The following is a 21,303-nucleotide window of genomic DNA, read 5'->3' as shown; positions in this document are numbered from 1 at the left end:
CAACATTTGCAACTCAATAAATGTAATACATCACATTAACAAAAGGAAAGATAAAAATCACATGATCATCTCAAAAGATGCAGAAAAACTGTCTACTGAGATGTCCATTCATGATAAAAACTTCCATCCAAGTGTGGATAGAGAGAACATTCCTCAACATAATAAAGGCCATTTAAGACAAATTCACAGCCAACATCATACAACAGTGAAAAGCTGAAAGCCTGCCCACTAAATTCAGAAACAAGACAAGGATGTCCACTCTCTCCACTTTATTTAACATGGTACTGGAAGTCCTAGCCACAGCAATCAGACAAGAAAAAGAAATAAAGGGTATCCAAATTGGAAGAGAAGGGGACTTTCCTTCCAGTGGGTAAGACTTTCCAGTCCAGTGGGTAAGACTCCATGTTCCCAATGCAGGGGGCCTGCATTTGATCTCTGGTCAGGGAACTAGATATTGCATGCATGCCGCAACTTAAGAGTCCGCATGCCACAACTAAGAGTCCGCGTGCCACAACTAAGTGTCTGCATGCTGCAACTAAAGATCCCGCATGCTGCAACTAAGACCCGGTGAAGCCAAAGTAAATAAATAAATTTTTTTTAAATTAAAAAAAAAGCAAATTGGAAGGAAAGAAGTAAAACTGTCACTATTTTCAGATTACATGATACTTTAGATAGAAAACCCTAAAGTCTTCACCCCCCAAATTTAGAACTAATAAATGAATTCAGCAAGGGAGCAGGATACAAGATCAATATTAAAAAATCTGCATTTTTATACACTAATAATGAAATATGACAAAAAGAAAATAAAACACAACCTGTTTAAGATCACATCAACAAGAATAAATACCTAGGAATAAACTTAACCAAGGAGGTGAAAGACCTATACTCTGAAATATAAAAAACACTGATCAAAGAAACTGAAGATAATACAAAGAAATGGAAAAATATCTTGTGCTCTAGGACTGGAAGATTAATATTGTTAAATTGGCCACACTACTCAAAGCAATCTACAGATTTAATGCAATCGCCATCAAAATACCCATGGCATTTTTCACAGAATTAGAACAAAATAATCCTAAAACTCACATGGAATCACAAAAGACCCTGAATTGCCAAAGCAATGTTGAGAAAAAAGAATAGAGCTGGAAGAATCACACTCCCTGACTTCAGACTATACTACATAGCTACAGTAATCAAAACAGTGTGGTACTGCCACAAGAACAGACACATAGATCAATGGAACAGAACAGAGACCCCAGAAATAAACCCAAGCATTTATGGTCAATTAATCTATGACAAAGATGGCAAGAATATACAATGGAGAAAAGACAGTCTCTTCAACAAGTGGTGGTGGAAAAACTGGACAGCCACATATAAAATAATGAGATTAGAACATTCCTGTTCACCATATACAAAAATAAACTCAAAATGGTTTAAAGACCTAAATGTAAGAATGGAAAACCATAAACCTCCTAGAAGAGAACACAGGCAATACACTCTTTGATATAAATTTTAGCAATATTTTCTTAGATCAGTCTAAGGCAAAAGAAATAAAAGCAGAAATAAACAAATGGGACCTAATTAAACATAAAGCTTTTGCACAGCAAAGGAAATCATCAACAAAACGAAAAGACAGCCTACTGAATGGGAGAAAATATTTGCAAATGATGACTGACAAGGGGTTAAAACTTAAAATATATATACAGTTCATACAACTCAATATAAAAAAAAACTCAATAAAAAAATGGGCAGAAGATCTGAATAGACAATTTCCCAAGGAAGACATACAGATGTATAACAGGCACATGAAAAGATTCTCAACATCACTCATTATTAGAGAAATGCAAATAAAAACAACAATGAGTTATCACCTCACACCAGTCAGAATGGCCATCATCAAAAAATCTACAAACAATAAAAGCTGGAGACAGTGTAGAGAAAATGGAACCCTTGTACACTGCTGGTGGAAATGTAAATTGGTACAACCACTGTGGAAAACAGTATGGAGGTTCCTCAAAAAACTAAAAATAGAACTACCATATGATCCAGCAATTTTACTCCTGGGTACATATCTGGAAAAAATGAAAATACTAATTTAAAAAGATACATGCATCCAAATGTTCACAGCAGCACTATTTACAATAGCCAAGACATGGAAGCAACCCAAGTGCCCATCAACAGATGACTGGATTAAGAAGATGTGACACACACACACACACACACACAAATAAAATACTACTCAGCCATAAAAAAGAATGAAATACTGCCATTTGCAGCAATGTAGATGGACCTAGAGAATATTATGCTAAGTGAAATAAATCAGACAGAAAAAGACAAATACTATATGATATAACTTACATGTGGAATCTAAAAACAAAGACAAATGACTGTATATACAAAACAGAAACAGACTCACAGATATAGAAAACAAACTTGTGGTTACCAAAGAGGGGAAGATGGGTGAGTGACATATTAAGAATATGGAATTAATAGATAAAAACTAATATATATAAAATAGATAAGCAACAAGGATATACTGTATAGCATAGGGAATTATAACAATTATCTTGTAATAACCAATAATGAAGTATAATCTGCAAAAATAGTGAATCACCATGCTGTATACCTGTAACTAATATAATGCTGTAAATCAAGTATACTTCAATGAAAAAAAGCAGTATGTCTCATTATAGCTCGCTTGAACCTTGCTCATACAGAAAGTTCTTAAATTTATAAAGCATCAAATACAAGAAACCAATATATTTATGTACGATTAATTTTTAGACAAAAATAAAAAAACCTAATAGCTTCCCAAACTGAATAACTTTAGATTAACATGTAATTACAAGGAGTACTATATGAAGTCTGAATACGGAAACCACTTTTTGTATTCACTGATTTTCTAATCTAACAGTTCGACTTGCATACATAAATAGCAGGACACACCGAGTTTTCTTGAGTACAAAGAAAACTTATTCCTACTACAAAAGAGAGCAGCTTCTACTCCATTCTGTGAGTTACAAAGGAGGCACAAATGTGTATAAGAATTTCTATGAAAAATGGGCTGAAAACTCCGTATTCCTAAAATTCCCACTTTGAGTGTAAAGTGAGGCCTCAGGACAAACACAAAAGCTCAGCAACCTCAGAAGGCCTTAATCTCAGAACTCAGCTGTAGGAGGGAAGTAAAAAGTGTGCCTGGACATGGAGGGAGGAGATTTGTTTTTTTGCATATTTAAGTTATTTGGGGAGATGGGGACAGGTTGTCACTTACTAGTTATTATACAACTAACATGTCTTTCTCAGCTTCTTGTGTTCTTACTGTGAAAACATTGATAATGTGATATAATAAAGCTGTGGTGAGGGTTTAACTAAATAGCATGGCCAATAAATAATACTCTTTTTTTTTTTTTGGCCTCAAGCTTTCTTAACACATAGCAAATAATATGGAGAAAAACTCTACCAACAATTAAATTATTTTATCCTACACTAAAGTCTTAACATTAGAATACTAAAAATCCAGAAGGAATGGATTTTGTCTTTAATGTCACCAGAATTTCCTTAGCTTTACAATTAAAACACTAAAAAAGCTCTAAGAAACAAGTCTCTTTAAATAAAAATATTTAAAGGTTTAATTACAACATTATTGAGATATAAGGACATTAAGCAATTAAAAAATAAAGCTTAGCTATACATACACAGACTTCAATTTCAGTTATAATTAATCTCTTACCTATTGTCAGTTGAAAGACCAGCTGTAGCTATCAGAGAGGAGGAACTAACGAAGACAAAATCATTGGCTGTTTTGTTATGACACTGCCAAGTCTGGAATGGTTATAAACAACACATGTTTATTGCTGTCACAAACAATTTTATAAGCAGGTAGATGTATCAATCAAAAAGCGATCATGTAATTTGTGGCTTACTTAAATCCTTGTGTTCTTTCCCCCACAGATTTTAGAAAAGTTGCAAGAGTAATACAGAGAACTCTCATATACCCTTTACCCCGATTCACCAATGTTTACCATTCTGGCACATTTGTTTTGCCTCTTCTTCTTTTTCACACACACACACACACACACACCCCTTTCCCTGAACCATTTAAATAAGATGCATACGTTATGACCTTTTATGACCTCCGCTTTTGTTCAACCAGAAGTTCAAAGGGAAACAAAAGGTTAATTTCAAATATTTTTCTTAGAATACTTGTGAAAATTTTTGTCTTAGAAAACAAAAACTAGCATTTTAGATGATCTCAGACTGAATTATTTATTTTCAGAAATATTTAAGCTTTCAAATACTTTTTCAAATATGTGAATAAAAACATATTACTAATAGTCAACAAATTAGAAAATTTACAATGTTTCTCAATATTCCATCAAACAATAACAAACTACTATGAGAGGTTTAGTCAGTTATAGAGGCTTCCAATTTATGTCTGTTCAGATGTTTCTCTTCAATAAAAATAAAATTTTAAAATATGTCAAAATCATCATATGAAAAAGTTCTCCTGTGAGTCACTTCCCCATTGCCCCCAACCACCACTGCAGCTGGGCTAGATGATATGTCTTTAAAACAAAATCTACTTTAATCCCCAAAAGCAAATAATGTTCGTTTTTAATCCAATTTGCCTTTTTAGAAGTTTTAAAAAAAGGCAGTCCCCTAAGAAACATAAACCTGTACAGTTGACCCTTGAACAACACAGGTTTGAACTGCATGGGTCCACTGACACACAGATTTTTTTCAATAAATACATACTACAGTACTACATGATCCAAAGTTAGTTGAATCTGTGGATGCAGGACCATGGATATGGAGGGCTGACTGCAAAGTTATATGCAGATTTTCAACTTGGGGAGGGTGAGGTGTCCAGTGTCCCTAACCCCTGTGTTGTTCAAGGCCCACCTGTACATTTAATCTGCTGCCTGAATGAAAATATGAGGAAAAATAAATATTCTTTCAAGGTACCCTCACCAACACTCCCTTGCTTGCTTTCACTTAGACCAGTACTTTATTCTAGCATTTAACCTTGGATGAATTACTGGAATTTTAACCCATATTCTTAATTTCTTTCTTGATAGATATTGCTTAGTCCTATAAAGGGCTTCACTAAAGAATCCATCAAATATAAATTCAGTGTTCTATGAAGCTGCGGAAGGTTCACTAAACCTGTGTGGTCCTGAATAGAGATGTATCTTTTTTTTTAAAGAGATGGGCAAGAAAATAGCACCAGCTATAGGATACCCTTTCTACTTTGTTCATAAGGGATAATAACTGCAGAAAAACAACCAGATGCACTGGTCTGTTGATAATTCTTTTTAGGTATCATAGCCACTGCCATTCAGTGAGGCTAGAAAAGGGCTTGAGTAACTCATGGGTTGCATGGGTCTCCAGAGTTACCATGTTGGTTCTATACAGGTTTCTTTTTATTTTTTTTTTAAATCTTTTTATTTTATTTATCCCTTGACTAATCATTGCATTTTTAATTAATTTTACTACTTTGGTCTTTATCAAGTGACTAATCCACTAGCTTTATTATTTATTTACATTTTCTGGTGAGATTTTTTTACTTTTCTATGTTTTTTTTTTTCCTTTCAGTTTTGAGAAATGATTGACATGCAGCACTGCATAAATTTAAGGAGTACAGCATAATGTTCTGGCTTACATACATCACGAAATAAGTTTAGTAACATCCATCACCTCGCATAGATATAAAATGAAAGAAAAAGAAAAAATATTTTTCCTTGTTCTGAAAATGCTTAGAATTTACTCTCTTAACAACTTCCATATATAACATGTAGCCGTGTTAATTATGTTAATCATGTTGTACATTACATACCCAGTACTTACTTACCTTTTACCTGGAAGTTTATACCTTCTGACTGCCTCCATCCAATTTCCCCTCTCCACCCCTGCCTCTGAGTAATCACAAATCTGATCTCCCCTTGCCATCAGAACCAGGTACTTTCATACAGGTTTATTTTCCAAGTTACCAGAGACTAAGGATTTTTATACCTCACAGTGTAATTTTCAACACAATACAAGGACAGAAACTTATAGTAAAGTGATTGAATACACAGGACTAGATAGATTTTATATTTTGGCTTTGATATTTCTTGCAAGTATATATTCTTGGTTTCTTTAAAATAAAAATTCAAAAAATTTTAAAGGTAGGAATTCTTGGCTTACCAGGTATGGCTTAGGCATACTTCCAGTAACTGGACAACATTTCCAGTTTGTTTGATACAAACTTAAGTATCCATCAGCATCAACTATTCCAAACTTAGAGAAAAAAAATATTTAAAAGTATTTAATACAAATAAAAAAGCACATATTTACCCTTACCCTCACTGTGAATCTCATATTTTAACTCTTAAACATTTGACTGATAAGTTGCTTGCCTTTTCACTTCACCTATGCATGGATCTAGTCCAGAAAAACATTTAGCTATTGCTTTAAAAAATTCCAGGGTGGATATAAAGGAAACTAACATCAGACATTCAATTTATTATACTAACCGACAGCATAGTCTGTATATTCTCTGTAAGTACTCCAAAAATAGGATACTGGATTTACACATTAAGCCATGTGACAAAGTTTTAGTATATATAAGATAAAAAACTGTTCATCTTAAAAAAGACAAAGTAAGGACTTCCAGAGATATACAACAAGGAAAACATGTAAACAACAGCAGAAAATGAAACAAAGTTTATCACAGTAAAAGAATTCCACTATGGAAACTCAGAGCATTTTGACTGGAAAGATGACAAAATAATACAGTAAGGGAGTATATGATACAGATCTTTTTTTTTTTTTTTTTTTTTTGCGGTATGCGGGCCTCTCACTGTTGTGGCCTCCCCCGTTGCGGAGCACAGGCTCCGGACGCGCAGGCTCCGGACGCGCAGGCTCAGCGGCCATGGCTCACGGGCCCAGCCGCTCCGCGGCATATGGGATCCTCCCAGACCGGGGCACGAACCCGTATCCCCTGCATCGGCAGGCGGACTCTCAACCACTTGCGCCACCAGGGAGGCCCGATACAGATCTTAAAATAAAACAAATGTCTAATTCGGACTCCTGCCCTCTCCCATCTACAGATATAACAACTATTAACAATTTCATAGTGTTCCCTTTCAGATTTGTTCTATGAATATTCAAACATTCATACATACAAGGATACAAGGCTTTTTAAAAATTATGATGATAATATACAGTTCTACAGTTACATTTTTTACTTATTAGAGCCATTTTTTCACATTGGTATGTATAAATCTACCTCATTCTTGTGCTGTGCAGTATTACACTATATAGTTGCATTGTAACTTTTTAAAGCTTTTCCTTATAGAATTTCCAATTTTTCCTATAATAAAAAGTGCTGCTTTGAACATTCTTGCATATACAACTCTGAGTATTTATATAGGATAGACATCTAGAAAAGAAAAAGCTCTGTCAAAGGGCATCATTTAAAATTGGTAGATGAAGCCAAAATTAAATCCTAAGTGGTAGTACCAATTTACACACCCATTTTTCTTACACATTAGTCAACACTGCGTACTACAAAATTATAATATTTGTTGATTAACAGAAATAAAGTCTCATTTTAATGTACATTTCTTTAGTTATTAGTGAGGGTTATTGGCCATGCATAGGGTTTTGTTTTTTTGATAAATTGTTCACATTCTTTGCCTTCTTTTTCATTGTCTTCTTACAAAACTGATAGGACTAATAATAGGAATATTAATCCACTGTTTACTATTTTTGTTACAGATATTTTTCTGATGTTTATCCTTTCTGTGGTTTATCCTATGTTTTCTGGAGTAGGTTTAGGTACGTTCTTCAGAAAGGGTATATGGAATGTGCTAATTCTCTGCATACTTAAAAATGTGTTTAGGGCTTCCCTGGTGGCGCAGTGGTTGAGAGTCCGCCTGCCAATGCAGGGGACACGGGTTCGTGCCCCGGTCCAGGAAGATCCCACATGCCGCGGAGCGGCTGGGCCCTTGAGCCATGGCCATTGAGCCTGCGCGTCCAGAGCCTGTGCTCCGCAACGGGAGACGCCACAACAGTGAGAGGCCCACGTACCGCAAAAAAAAAAAAAAGTGTTTATTTTGCCACCAAATTTAAATGACAGTTTGGATAGACATCGACCCCATTCCTTATCCATCAGAATTCTGTGCAACTGTTCTATTGTCTATTTGTAACCTCTATTTTTGAGGAGGCCAATGCCATTAATTTTAGATAGGGGGGTGAAGAGGTTGTAAGCAATCATTTTTACCCCTACTCCTTCCTAGAAGTTCTCTTTATCCTTCAGTTAAAAAACCCAAAAATCAAATAATCAGGCTGTGTCTAGGCATGTGCTGTTTCTCAATACTTCTGCTTAGTACTTGGTAGGCGCTTCTTTTTCTAAAATTCCATGTTTTGCTTTGGGGAAATTTTTATTTTATTATTCCTTTTAATATAATGTTTCTCTTCCATCACCTTTTTTCTTCTTCTATCTTTTAAACTTCTTTATAAATTTTCCTGGGTCTAGTCTCAATTTACTTCTTGGGTTATTTTCATCATGGGATAAATTCCAAATTTGTACCTCCCAGTCACAAACTTGATTTTCAAATACTTCCATTCTGCTATTCAGCCCTTATAATCAGTAGCTCCTCTACTCTCCTAATTTTAGGGTATCATATGTTTTTAACTTCCAAAAATTCTTTATTGTTCTACTGCCTTTGGTTCATAGAATCCCATTCTTGTTTTACAATGTAGGATCTTCCTAAATCCAAGGAATTATTCCTCACAGGTCATTTTTTTCTGTTAAATGCTCCCTTTTAGCCTCTTGGTTTTTCTGCAATGTCCAATGACTTCTGACAAAATGATCAGCATTACTGTGATATATTGTAGTATGAGTTATCTGTTCCACTTACTCCAGTAGGCTCCCCTACTAAGGGAGATAGCACGCTTAGGTGTTGTGCTCTTGGGCACCATCATGGCTAAGGTGCATCAACAGTAAGCTGACTGCCTATCAAAGAGACTTGGGCAGACAATAAGGAAGTTTGTTGTGACTTAAAATAGCCTATATAGAAGGTTGTAGTGAGTGTAAAATCTATAAAATAACTCCGAGTGTAGAAGGACTTGAATGCCACACTAAAGAATATGGGCCTTTGGACACAATGAGGAGGCTGCAGGTTCTTGAAAAGGATAATATGATCTCACCTATAGTGTAGTTATATAATTATGTTATTTGTTCTTTTTTCTTTTATGGCTACACCGCACAGCTTGTGGAATCTTAGTTCCCCGACCAGGGATCAAACCCACGCACTCGGCAGTGAAAGCACATGAGTCCTAACCACTGAACCACCAGGGAATTCCCTATGCTATTTGTTATATAACTTTGTTGACAACATAAAGAATGCATTAGAGAGATTAGGTCGAAGTACAGAGATTAGTTAGGAACAATGTAACATTGACAACCAAAGTGGAAAAATATGAGTACATAAGTGGTATGGATAGGTTATACAGCTGAAAGTACAGTAGAATTCTAAAGGCTTTTAGATTAAATCCCCTTAATTTCCCATTAAGGAGCAAAGAATGTTGCTAATTGGTATTAATAAATTATAAGCTCTCAATTTTGTTTCATAACTACATGAAAAATTATCACTGACTTCTGTGAAATGATAAGAGCCATCTGATAAAATGTGGTAGGCAAAAAGGTTGCAGCACACCATGACACAAGTAACACGTAAGGAGGGTGGAAGCTTTGGAGGTTGAGGGAAAACGAAAGGCAAGATGAACCATCAGCTAGGGCCAGTGTGAATGTTTTTAGTGAAGCATGGCCCTGAAGACAAAGAGCAGGCTGATTTCCCCTTCAGTAGTTGTTTAAAGTGCTAGTAAGATAGGAGTAGCAGAAAGAGGCAGTTTGAGGAAAGGATTACAGGAAGTGAAGCTGGTAAGAGCCAGGTTGGCAAACTTTTATTAAAAGGCCCATATAGTAAATATTTTAGGCTTGCCAGCTACAGTCTTTGTTCTCCTGAACTCTGTTGCAGTACTGGGAAAATAATCATAGAAAACAAATAATGAATGGGTTAGCTGTGTTCCAATATAACTTTATTTACAAAACAGGTGGCTAGGCCGTAGCTTGTTAACACCCTGTTCTGGAGCAGTGCTTCTCAAAACTTTAATGTTGTGTACAAATCACAAGAGTATCTGGCTAAAATGCAGATGGTGATTTGATAGGTCTGGACTAGAGTCAATAATCTGCATTTCTAATCAACTCCCAGATGTTACTTACTAGTTGGTATTTGACCATACTTTGAGTAGGTCCCAGAGGGTAAAGTAAGCAGATGTATTTAATAAAAAATGTGTAATATAAGATGGTCCTATAATCATTTGGTCCTTAAGCATCATATAAGAGAATTTTAATGGACATGTATATAATGTCTTTCCAGGAAGAACCAAGTGAATTTAAGTTTTGAGAGGAATTTCTTTAAAAAGAATTCATATAAGATGGATTAATACTTCACCATTAGCTCATTGAGCTGTTCTCTTCAGAAACCCAAATGAGTAATATTCATAAACCTTTAAAGAAATCAAACCATTTTCCCTATTTACATTTTTATAAACTACCTTATTTCCTTGATAGTTAAATCTCATTCTTGTAACTCTTGAATTGCCACCAGATCGGAAACAGGTTATTTGTTGAGAATGGCCCCATTCGAACATTCTCACACTTCCATCTTGAGCTCCTGTCAGATCTGCATTATAAGAGGGAAAAAATTGCAAATTTATTTCAGGAATCTTTGGCAAACTTATCTTTTAATCCAATGTGAAAATCTTTATGGAAGAAATACCTAAGAAATGAATCATAGTAAATTCACATGAATTTACCTTTTTATGAAATTTCACTTGAATACTCTCAATCTTAAAAACAGATAATTACATGGTGTTCTTTCATCTGATAGAACATATCCTCACACAAAACAACAGAAGCAATTAAATCAGACCTCTATAAACTTTATTTCCTTTTGAAATTATCTCACTTACACTTTAATAGCCTTTAGTAGATAATGTTTATGATAAAGAATCAAATTCTTGGAATTACTTAACTTTGTATGGTGACAGATGGTAACTAGACTTATCATGGTGATCATTTTGTAATGTATAAAAATACTGAATCAGTATGTTGTACACCTGAGACGAACACAATACTTTAACAAGTTAACCGTATTTAAAAAAAAAAAAAAAAACTTGGGATTTTTTTTTTCACACACACACACTGTATTTTATTTATTTATTTATTTATTTTTTATTATTTTTATTTTTTTTGTGGTACATGGGCCTCTCACTGTTGTGGCCTCTCCCGTTGCGGAGCACAGGCTCAGTGGTCATGGCTCACGGGCCCAGCCGCTCCGCGGCATGTGGGATCTTCCCAGACCGGGGCACGAACCCGTGTCCCCTGCATCGGCAGGTGGACTCTCAACCACTGCGCCACCAGGGAAGCCCCCGTATTTTATTTTATTTTATTTTATTTTATGTTATTTTATTTTATTTATTATTATTTTTTTTTTTGCTGTACGCAGGCCTCTCACTGCTGTGGCCTCTCCCGTTGCGGAGCACAGGCTCCGGACACACAGGCTCCGCGGCCATGGCTCGCGGGCCCAGCCGCTCCGCGGCATGTGGGATCTTCCGGGATCGGGGCACGAACCCTAGTCCCCTGCATCGGCAGGCGGACTCTCAACCACTGCGCCACCAGGGAAGCCCCCGTATTTTATTTTTACAAGAGATAAATAAACTGACACCAAGCATTGTAAATGGATGACCACAACAAAAGCACAATGACTGCAATTACCAAACACGAAACACACTCATACTATGTCATAATATTGACATTCAGTCCAGTAATCCTCCACGGTAACAGCTCCTTTACTTTGCACTTAAAATTGATTTGTATATTTTTTGCTTCTGAGTCCTTGTGGGATTTTTTTTTAATTCAAACAGAAAGTCACAAAAATTATAATCATCCTCATCAGTTCACTCAGTCCCATGTAATTAATTTTTTTTTATCTTGATCTTTTGTTAGCACTTTTATGAATTCATCAGTTTTCCATTAGCGTTCCGAAAATGCTTATTCATTCAGTTCAGCAGTATAAAATCTTGGGATTTTTAACAGCCAATTCTTATCAGTCATACTACTGATGTTTAAATTTATGCATTTTTCTCTGAGAAAAAGATTGTAGAAGGTCTTGAAAGTCATGCTAAAAAAATCATTTCTAATAGTTATTGTGACTGATCTGATATCTCAAATATATGTTATCTGTTTCATTAAGGAATATGAACAAACTAAATAATTATTAAATTCTTTACCATTTACTAATTGTGTGTTACTAGGAAACTTACTTAATCTCCCTAAGCCTATTTCCTTCTAGTAAAATGTATATAAGTCACTATAATAGTGATATATATCATTAATGATATATAAGTCACTGGACAGTTCTGAGAAGTAAATGAGATAATTCATATAAATCATTCAGAAATATGCCTAACATATAGGGCTAAATTTACATTAAGAATAGTTATCAGTATTAATGTGGTACAGAGGTAGTGAGAAATTATATTAATGTATGTAAAAATAAAGTATCTAGCATATTGCTAGTCATACATTAGTCAATTTTTCCTCATTCATTTCCAAGTATTTAAAATAAAGGAGCTTCTGGGTTTCCCTGGTGGCGCAGTGGTTGAGAGTCTGCCTGCTGATGCAGGGGACACGGGTTCGTGCCCCGGTCCAGGGGGATCCCACGTGCCGCAGAGCGGCTGGGCCCGTGGGCCGTGCTGCTGGGCCTGCACGTGTGGAGCCTGTGCTCCGCAACGGGAGAGGCCACAACCCTGAGAGGCCCGCGCACGGCAAAAAATAAATAAATAAATAAAAAATAAAGGAGCTTCAACCATTTTGACATGTTTTAACACTGGGCTGGGATGGAAGGGTGGGTAGAATTTCTTGAGACTAGGGCTGTTAATTCTATCCCCCCTCTCTTCTATAGGCTTGCCTAGCTTAATCAAAAAAATTAATTGGACTAGATGCATTTAAAAACCACTCAAATTTTTCTATTATTTATGGTTTTATTTAAATTTGAAAAAAATCCCTAATTATTAGTAGCTTATATGTAAAATGAAACACTCTCTTAAAGCCTTATAAACTAAAACTTAAAAAAACAAAGGTTTCATGACTTCACTGGTGGCACAGTGGATAAGAATCTGCCTGCCAATGCACGGGACACAGGTTCAATCCCTGGTCTGGGAAGATCCCACATGCCGCAGAGCAACTAAGCCCAGGCACCACAACTACTGAGCCTGCACTCTAGAGCCCGCATGCCACAACTACTGAGCCCGTGCACCACAACTACTGAAGCCCGCGTGCCTAGAGCCTGTGCTCTGCAACAAGAGAAGCCACTGCAATGAGAAGCCCGTGCACCGCGACGAAGAATAGCCCCCGCTCGCCACAACTGGAGAAAGCCCGTGTGCGGCAACGAAGACCCAATGCGGCCCAAAATTAATTCTTTAAAAAACAAAAACAAACAAACAAAAAACCCACAAACGTTCCTATAACCAGGTTGTCTGAGCAAATATTCCTTATTAGTAAGTAAAGTATGTTAAATCATATACATGTAAGGAAAGAGTTAAATGCAACCTTAAAAATCTTAATATATTCATTTTTTGTTTTTGAAATGGGGCTTTCCTTTTAAGACTTACATTTCTATTTCAGTTCAACCTATTAGATTAACTTCTAGAAAATTTCCCTGGAGTAGAAGTCCAAAAGTTTTGGTTTACAATGACTAAGATTTAAAAAAAAATCTACTCCAAAGGAAGGAAGGAACTATTTTGAGGTATCTGTAATTCAGAGTAAAATTTTTAAAAAACTTGTTTCAAAACATTTCCAGTATATGAAAGGAGCCTATTGTTGAACTAAATTACTATCTGTGAGACTTGTTCATGACATGAAAAAATATACTGTAAAAAAATTTCAGTGATTAATCTAATTAGCATTTAACTTTTCAAGTCTCTTATCTGCCAGTTACAGTAGTTCTTCTCTGAATGGAGAAAGTACTTACTGCAAGACAGAAGTTACATGATATTACCTAATAACTCTGAAAATAAGTCCATTAATTGCCTTTGAAGCTAGGGATTATTTTATTTAAATTTATGGGCTTGAGGTAGAGCCTATTTATAAACTAGTCACCTGTCATTATACATGCTTTGGGACTGAGAAATAATGAAATCCCTTCAATATTTCAGGAAATTTCTAAACCCTATTGTACAGAGTAAGGATAGATTTTAAACAATGCCAAATTTTCTTGCTGCAGGATTAATAGTATTTAAGTTTTGTATATAAAACACCTTTGACTCCTTCCTCTATATGCTTCATGATTGTTTTTAGTTCTTACTTTACATTAGACTTGTAGATAGAAAACATATACTTCTAGTGTTGAATAAATTTGATATAGTGAAAACAGGCTAATTTTCAATATTATTTTATACCTCTAGCATAAGTAACAGAAGTTACCCTCTTCATCTTAAATATATGGTTCTCTTCAACCCTTTTATTAGACACTGGTATATAACTTTGATAACAGATGCTTACAGCACTTATTATAATTAGGTAGAAAAGAACACTGGTTCTGCCACTCCTATTTTATCAAAACATCTCTCATAAAAAAGGTGGTACAATTTTTTTATAGGTTATTAAATTGGAGGGACATGAGTACCTTTTAATTAACATGCACTATTTTCACTATTTTTGTTACTGTGTAGTAGGACAATTTGATGAAGGGCACTACTTAAAAATTATATTAAAAAAAACTTGGAATACACACATGTCAATGTGAATACTGATTCCAACCCATCAGTTAAAGTTGTCTCTATTATTTTTTCTCTGCTTCAATACTTCCAATAAATCCCCCATTAAATCTTTGTTAAAGGAAGAAAACTTTTGAGATTCCTAGGAAGATTAACTAAAAATAAATATATCCTTCCTCAGAATGTAAGAATGTAATAATAACCGTTTCCTATACTTACTATTAGTGTATCTGATAAAAGACAAACTGACAAAATATTAATAAAATACAAACTGATTATGAGGAGGCTACAAATGACCCAGATATGGTTCTGTTCTATGTAATAAAAAAGGAGTGATCCAGTTATTAAAACAATAATTATCAACTACAATTTAACATTGTGCAGAGTCCAGAAATGTTCAAAAATAAAATGTGATAACAGAAATATTCAGTCAAAATGCTAAAAATGTACATGTTAAGTTAGCCTTCTCTATTAATTCAGGAAAATCACTTTTTCTATTTTTACCCAATTTTGAAGTGATTTTACTTGCTAGCAAACATTCCCTACAAAAAAATTAAGTGTTGACTACCTTTCAATTGAAACTAAAAGTTTCCTTTAAATTCCTTAAAATAATGGCTAATTATTATCAACTTACAGTAAGGAAGAGATGGATGAGAAGTCATTCTTCTGACATTATTAATGGCTTTCTTAATCATCTGTTAACAAAGAAAAATCATTCTTTTATAGTTACAATAAAAAGTAGTATTAAAAATTTAAATTGTGACAGGAGATTCAAATAACATTTATTTATTTTTACATGATTCCATAACTATCATAATGGGTGCTAAAAATACTAAACATGGTAACAGAAATGAAATTTAATAGCTCAGCTCTCTAACATTTAAGTGTACATACATTTTCTGCATCATTACCTAGTATCTAAGAACAAATTCACCTCAAGAATTTAGTCTTACCTCCTTTCTTGCCAATTCTTTTCTTATCCCATTAAATTTATTGGAACAATCCTGAATAGTATAAGGTTAAAAAGACAGATAGAAGCATGTGAAAAAAAAAAAGAGGTAAACAGAAAACTATAAATTTTTAACTGATAGTTTGGAACTATTTATTTACCCATTTTAAAATTATGCTTTGAGTGATTTACATAGCCTGTCAAATAAGAGTAAACTAAATACATGAAATTAAAGGGATAATTTAATTTATAGACTATTTCCTACTTATAACTGTAACTATAGTTATAGGTTATCCTAAGTTTGTAGCACCAGTTCATGTACATTTTGTTGTTATTGTTCTTTTGGATTTTAATTTGTTCAATTAGCCTAAAGCTGTAAGTAAAGTGGGGATTTGGGAGGGAGGGAAGGAACTAGGCCAGCAGAATCAGTGAGGGATAGAAACACTGAAAGATATATATGGCTGCAGTTATACTCCAAAATAGCAGAAATTGGTCATAACTAGTATCCCTTTTCATTAGCATTCATAATTTAATAAAATAATAGGATTAAGAAAATATTTGATCAAATTCTCTACACACAAAAAACAAACTTCTGAATGTTACTTCTGTTTAGTAAACTTCATGTTTAAATCCCTTGCCCCCTTAATTTAGAAAAAGTCTAAAGATTCCTGTTCTTTCTTTTAATTATCATTTTTTTTCTGGTAAGAGTATCAAAGGAAAATCATGAGTAAAAAATAAAAGAAAGTTAAATAAGTTTCTGAAAGCATATGTAGAATATTATAAGGGAAAGAAATCATTAATTATTTTAGAAGATCCATATAAAAAGGAACCACCTTATTATACGGGTGTCTTTTTCCTGAGGATGGAGTGGGATAATCCTAATACTTATGTTTACAAACCACAATGACCCCAACTAAAAAAGATGTCCTTCTAACATTTAAATAGGAAGAAAATTCAGTCCTAAGAGGAATAACAAAGGTAAGTTTCCATATTATAATATTCTGGAGAATAAACAAATATTTTCTGAGCACCTACTAAATGTTAAGCACTATTCTACTTAGAGATCATCAATATATAAGGCAGGCATAACATAATCTCTCAAAGAGCTTGCATTGCAGAGGGTATAAAAAAAAGACAACCAAATAATGAATAGATAATTTCCATTATCTAATTTCTATTATCTCATCTGATGATGAGATGATAAAATGGGATAATATGACGATCAAATGAGATAACAGTATGACTGGCAGTAGCGTAGGGAGGAGCAGATACCTTTGCTAAGGAAGCAAGGGAAATCTCTGGGAATTTGAGTTGAGATCTGAATGGTAAACAGAAGAAGAGTATTTCAAGCAGAAAACAAGGTAAAGGCTCTGAGCTTGATGTGCTCAAGTGACAAAAAGAAGGCCACTGTGACCAGAGCAAAGAGAATCAGGTGTGGAAACAAGGGAGATGCTGCTGCAGAGGCTGGCAGAGTTTAAATCACATAGGGCCTTAGAGGCCATGTTAAGGACTTGTTTTAAAGCTGTACTGGGAAATCTTAAAGTTTTAAGCATGGGAGTGATAACCTGAATGACGTTTTAGAAAAAAGTAACTCTGCCTGCTATGTACAAAACAGAGGGAGCAGTACAGAAGCAGAGAGACCAGAAAGAAAGCTGTTACAGGAAGAATTGTATCATATTCTCTGAAAATGGAGTTGGAAAAAGTGCTTATTATTTCTTTTTGTATATTTTGTATATTCTCTTTAAGTTATTTAAAAGATAATAATATCAGTAGGTTTTACAAATGAATTTTAATGTATCTGTCCATTGGAAAAAATTTAACTATTAATGACCAACTCTTTTCTTTTGAATAATCACTAGATTGCTTTTCAAATTCTTAATACTTAAAACACTCCTACCTGAAATCAATGAGTGAAGGGGAATGGAGGGCTTTAACACAAGCTCTACCACAATTTGAGATAGTGACCTGAGTTAAATTCCTTGACCTTTCTGGATCTCAAGCTTCATCTAAAGAATGCTAAGTAGAAGTAATTACAACAGCTACAACAGATATCTCAAACAATAATAAGGTTATATGAGTGATAAAGGAACTGCATTAAGTATAAAATATTATCAGGTATTATTAAAGATGACTGAGACTTTACTTAAATAATTACCCTTACAAAAACCACCTACCACCTAGAAAGCCATGGAAAGAATTGCTGGTGCTGGGTTTCTTTGGTTCTGTGTATCAATTCCTGTACCCTAAGTGTCAACAAAGGAATCTCATGTGGGTATAAACATGGATCACATCTTAGGTAATCAGGGCTCAAGAAGATCCTCCATTACTTCAGAAAAATTGTTTCAGTTCATCTGCATATTATATTTTGCTTAAATTAAAAAAAATTTGTATCATTTTTATTTGTTCAAAAAAAGAAAAATTTATTTGTCTCAGCATCAACTAACAGTTATTAGTTGATAATCATTTAAAAATATTATCTAGACTAGGGGTTGGCAAACCTTTTTCGTAAAGAATTAGATAATAAATGTTTTGGACTCTATGGGCATACAGTCTCTGCTCAGATACTCAATCCTACCACTGTAATGTGAAAGCATCCATAAACAAGATATTTTAAAAAATGAGTGTGGCTATGTTCCAATAAAACTTTATTTATAAACAATAAAATCTGAATTTCATATAATTTTCATGTGTCACAGAATACCATTCTTCTTTTGATATTTTTTCAACGGCTGAAAAATACAAACACCATTCTTAGCATGTTGTCGACACAACAGGTAGGAGGCAGGATTTGACCCATAGGCCGTAGTTTGCTGAGGCCTAATTTGGAGCAGTAAGTTCCAAATAATTATTACTTAAAATACAGCTCTTTGTATTTTCAATTATTTATTTAAAATAATTTTTGTTATCCTTTTCAAATGAAAACATATTATTCTTCAAATCAAAATTTATAATTTCCAACAAGTATGACTTATTAAAAAAATTAAGAATTAAAAAAAATATTTACATCATCTTTTATCTATTAAGTTAGAGAGAAAAACAGGACATTTATACACAAATATTTTTAACTTTACATACCACTGATGCTCCTCTGCCAGTCTGTGTACTACCAAGCCATGGCATGTTAATTGGAGTACCAGGATTGCTATGTGTGTATGGGGTTGTACCCTGCACAGCTGTTAAATCATCACGAGCATGTATAACCAAGAAATCTTCTGACCTACAAAGGAATATCAGCCAGAATGAAAGCAACCCATCAGTTCTTTATTTCTTCTGTTATACCTGAAAGCTCTAACATATGACTTTGTACTTCCCTTTAAAATTAATTTTCTTCAGCTCTTAACTCTCAACTCACAGACAACAATTTCATACATGAACAATTTCAGATCCCTTCACCTTCTCTTCTAACCCTCGATTCCCTCTTTAAAGCTCCAGCCACCCCTTCTTTACTCTTTAGCATATCAATTTCCACTTTGCTTACAATCTAGGACTATTCCTTTAAAAAATCATTTGAAAGGTATAGTTCTGTGGATGTCATTATTCGTACTGCAAGGTCACCAAATAAAAACAAAGTATAAGGGTACCCTTTGGTTTCCATTTCTATATCATCATCTACCCAAGTATAGATCTGTGTAGCCAGAATTCCAGAAACATCTAGTTCTTGAACATCATGGCTTGAAGCAATTGCTATGCAGTTTCTATTCGCCTGAAAAATAAATCATACAGTACATTTTAAATAAAAATGCATAACATGTATATGTGCTACTTTTGAAAATGGAGACTACAAAACAGCCTCTAGAAATGATAACTTTAAGGTATAGAATAAATAGTATTTTCACAAATAAATATTTTAAATTAATTTTAATAAATAACTTTGAGTGAAATAATCATCAGCTTGAGCTTGGAGATATGTTTTTATTTATTTATTTATTTTTTTTTTTTCTTTTTGTGGTATGCGGGCCTCTCACTGTCGTGGCCTCTCCCGTTGCGGAGCACAGGCTCCGGATGCGCAGGCCCAGCGGCCATGGCTCACGGGCCCAGCTGCTCCGCGGCATATGGGATCCTCCCAGATCGGGGCACGAACCCGTATCCCCTGCATCGGCAGGCGGACTCTCAACCACTGCGCCACCAGGGAGGCCCTGGAGATATGTTTATATTCTAAAAATTCCAGAGCATCCAACAGAAAGCCAGCTATAAATGGAAATACATATGCCACTTCATTTCTTCTCCCAGCACTGTCTCTCTAGTCTACTAGAATGGTATAACCTCCCTAAGGTTTACACAGTTCAGAAATGTGGAGTGAGATGTTGAACAATATAGGGGCCCTGGGAGGTAAAGAAAGGTAAGGGAGATAAGGAACTCCAAACTAAAGAAACAATGGTGAATTATTCAAATAAGATGGTATCACTTTCACCTAAAGCCTTTCAATCTTAGGCAAGACAAACAGAATTTGGGAAAGGGTCACAAAGAAGAGGTGAAGAAGAGTGAGGGAAGTATGTCAGAAAAAATCATAAATGAAAAGTTGGTCAGATTAAGTGATAGAAAATTTTAGACATCTACAAATTTAAAACATGTATCTCTAAAACAGAAAATGGAAAGATATTGACAGCAAATAGAAAACAGGATTAGTATTTCCATTATGTAAAATGCTAAATACAAACTAATAAGAAAAAACTGAGACCCCAGAGATATGTGAGAAAAGGATATTAACTATACTGTTGGAAGGTAATTCTCCATGGGACTCCCCACTTTTGCATGTCTTGTGAGTTAGTCAATGACTGACTTTGTTTCACAGTATTATTGCCAGGATGTCTATATAGTTATAGTCTCTCCCTCCAGATCAAAAGGCAGATATGCTTAATGTACATTAGAAAAGATTTGGTTATCATTGGCCTTCTTGCTGTCACTTTGTGGGAACTGTACCTCAGGGAACCAGAGCAAAAATGCTACATTCTAGTTTTTGCTATTAGTAATAAACTGTCCTTTGTCTCTGGTCTTGTGTCTTCTAACAGTATCCATTAAACTGTGAAAGCTAACTTGTTCCATTGAATGCAGGGGAAAATCTCAGATCCTTCACAGTGCTTGACACAGATAATTCACAACTGAACAAATGGGGGAAAAGTTCAATCTCATCAGCATTTTAAATTACTGCAATTTAAAGCAAAGGATATTTCTTAGCTACAAATTTAGCAAAGATGTAAAAACAATATATCTGAAGAAGTAAAAATTAAACAAGTACACTCTTACAGAATCAACAGGAGACTTTGTATATGTGGATGACTGTTCATTACTAGTTACTTATATAATACATCCAAGTAAGAGAACAAAGCTAGTTTGTTTTATAGCACAAAATATTAAAATCTTATTTTCTTCAGGGGAAGGAAGTTGTGTAATATGTATATATCATATTATATAGATATTATGTCATGAGAACTGCCTGGCTAAGGGGCTAATCCCAAACTTGCCTGCTATGAACAGAACTAGTCACTGTGAGGGAGAGTCTATGAGGAATATGAGACAAAGAACAC

At 34.6% G+C, this 21,303-nt stretch overlaps 1 protein-coding gene across 3 annotated transcripts in view; it reads right to left on the bottom strand.

Moving 5' to 3' along the window:
* The window catches only part of DMXL1 (Dmx like 1), a 138,544-nt gene that overhangs the window by 9,551 nt on the left and 107,690 nt on the right, over positions 1-21,303 (bottom strand). For all 3 annotated transcript variants that reach the window (XM_060093277.1, XM_060093274.1, XM_060093276.1), the window contains 6 exons: positions 19,360-19,481; positions 18,854-18,995; positions 15,464-15,524; positions 10,606-10,733; positions 6,187-6,279; positions 3,731-3,822 (listed from right to left, as the gene is read on the bottom strand). In XM_060093277.1, the coding sequence (XP_059949260.1) occupies positions 3,731-3,822; positions 6,187-6,279; positions 10,606-10,733; positions 15,464-15,524; positions 18,854-18,995; positions 19,360-19,481 (638 nt within the window). The remainder of the gene's footprint in view (positions 1-3,730; positions 3,823-6,186; positions 6,280-10,605; positions 10,734-15,463; positions 15,525-18,853; positions 18,996-19,359; positions 19,482-21,303) is intronic.

This window comes from Mesoplodon densirostris, chromosome 3 (genome assembly GCF_025265405.1).
Source record: "Mesoplodon densirostris isolate mMesDen1 chromosome 3, mMesDen1 primary haplotype, whole genome shotgun sequence".
In the NCBI taxonomy this organism is placed as follows: Eukaryota; Metazoa; Chordata; class Mammalia; order Artiodactyla; family Ziphiidae; genus Mesoplodon; species Mesoplodon densirostris.
This window is presented reverse-complemented; position numbering and strand designations above follow the sequence as displayed.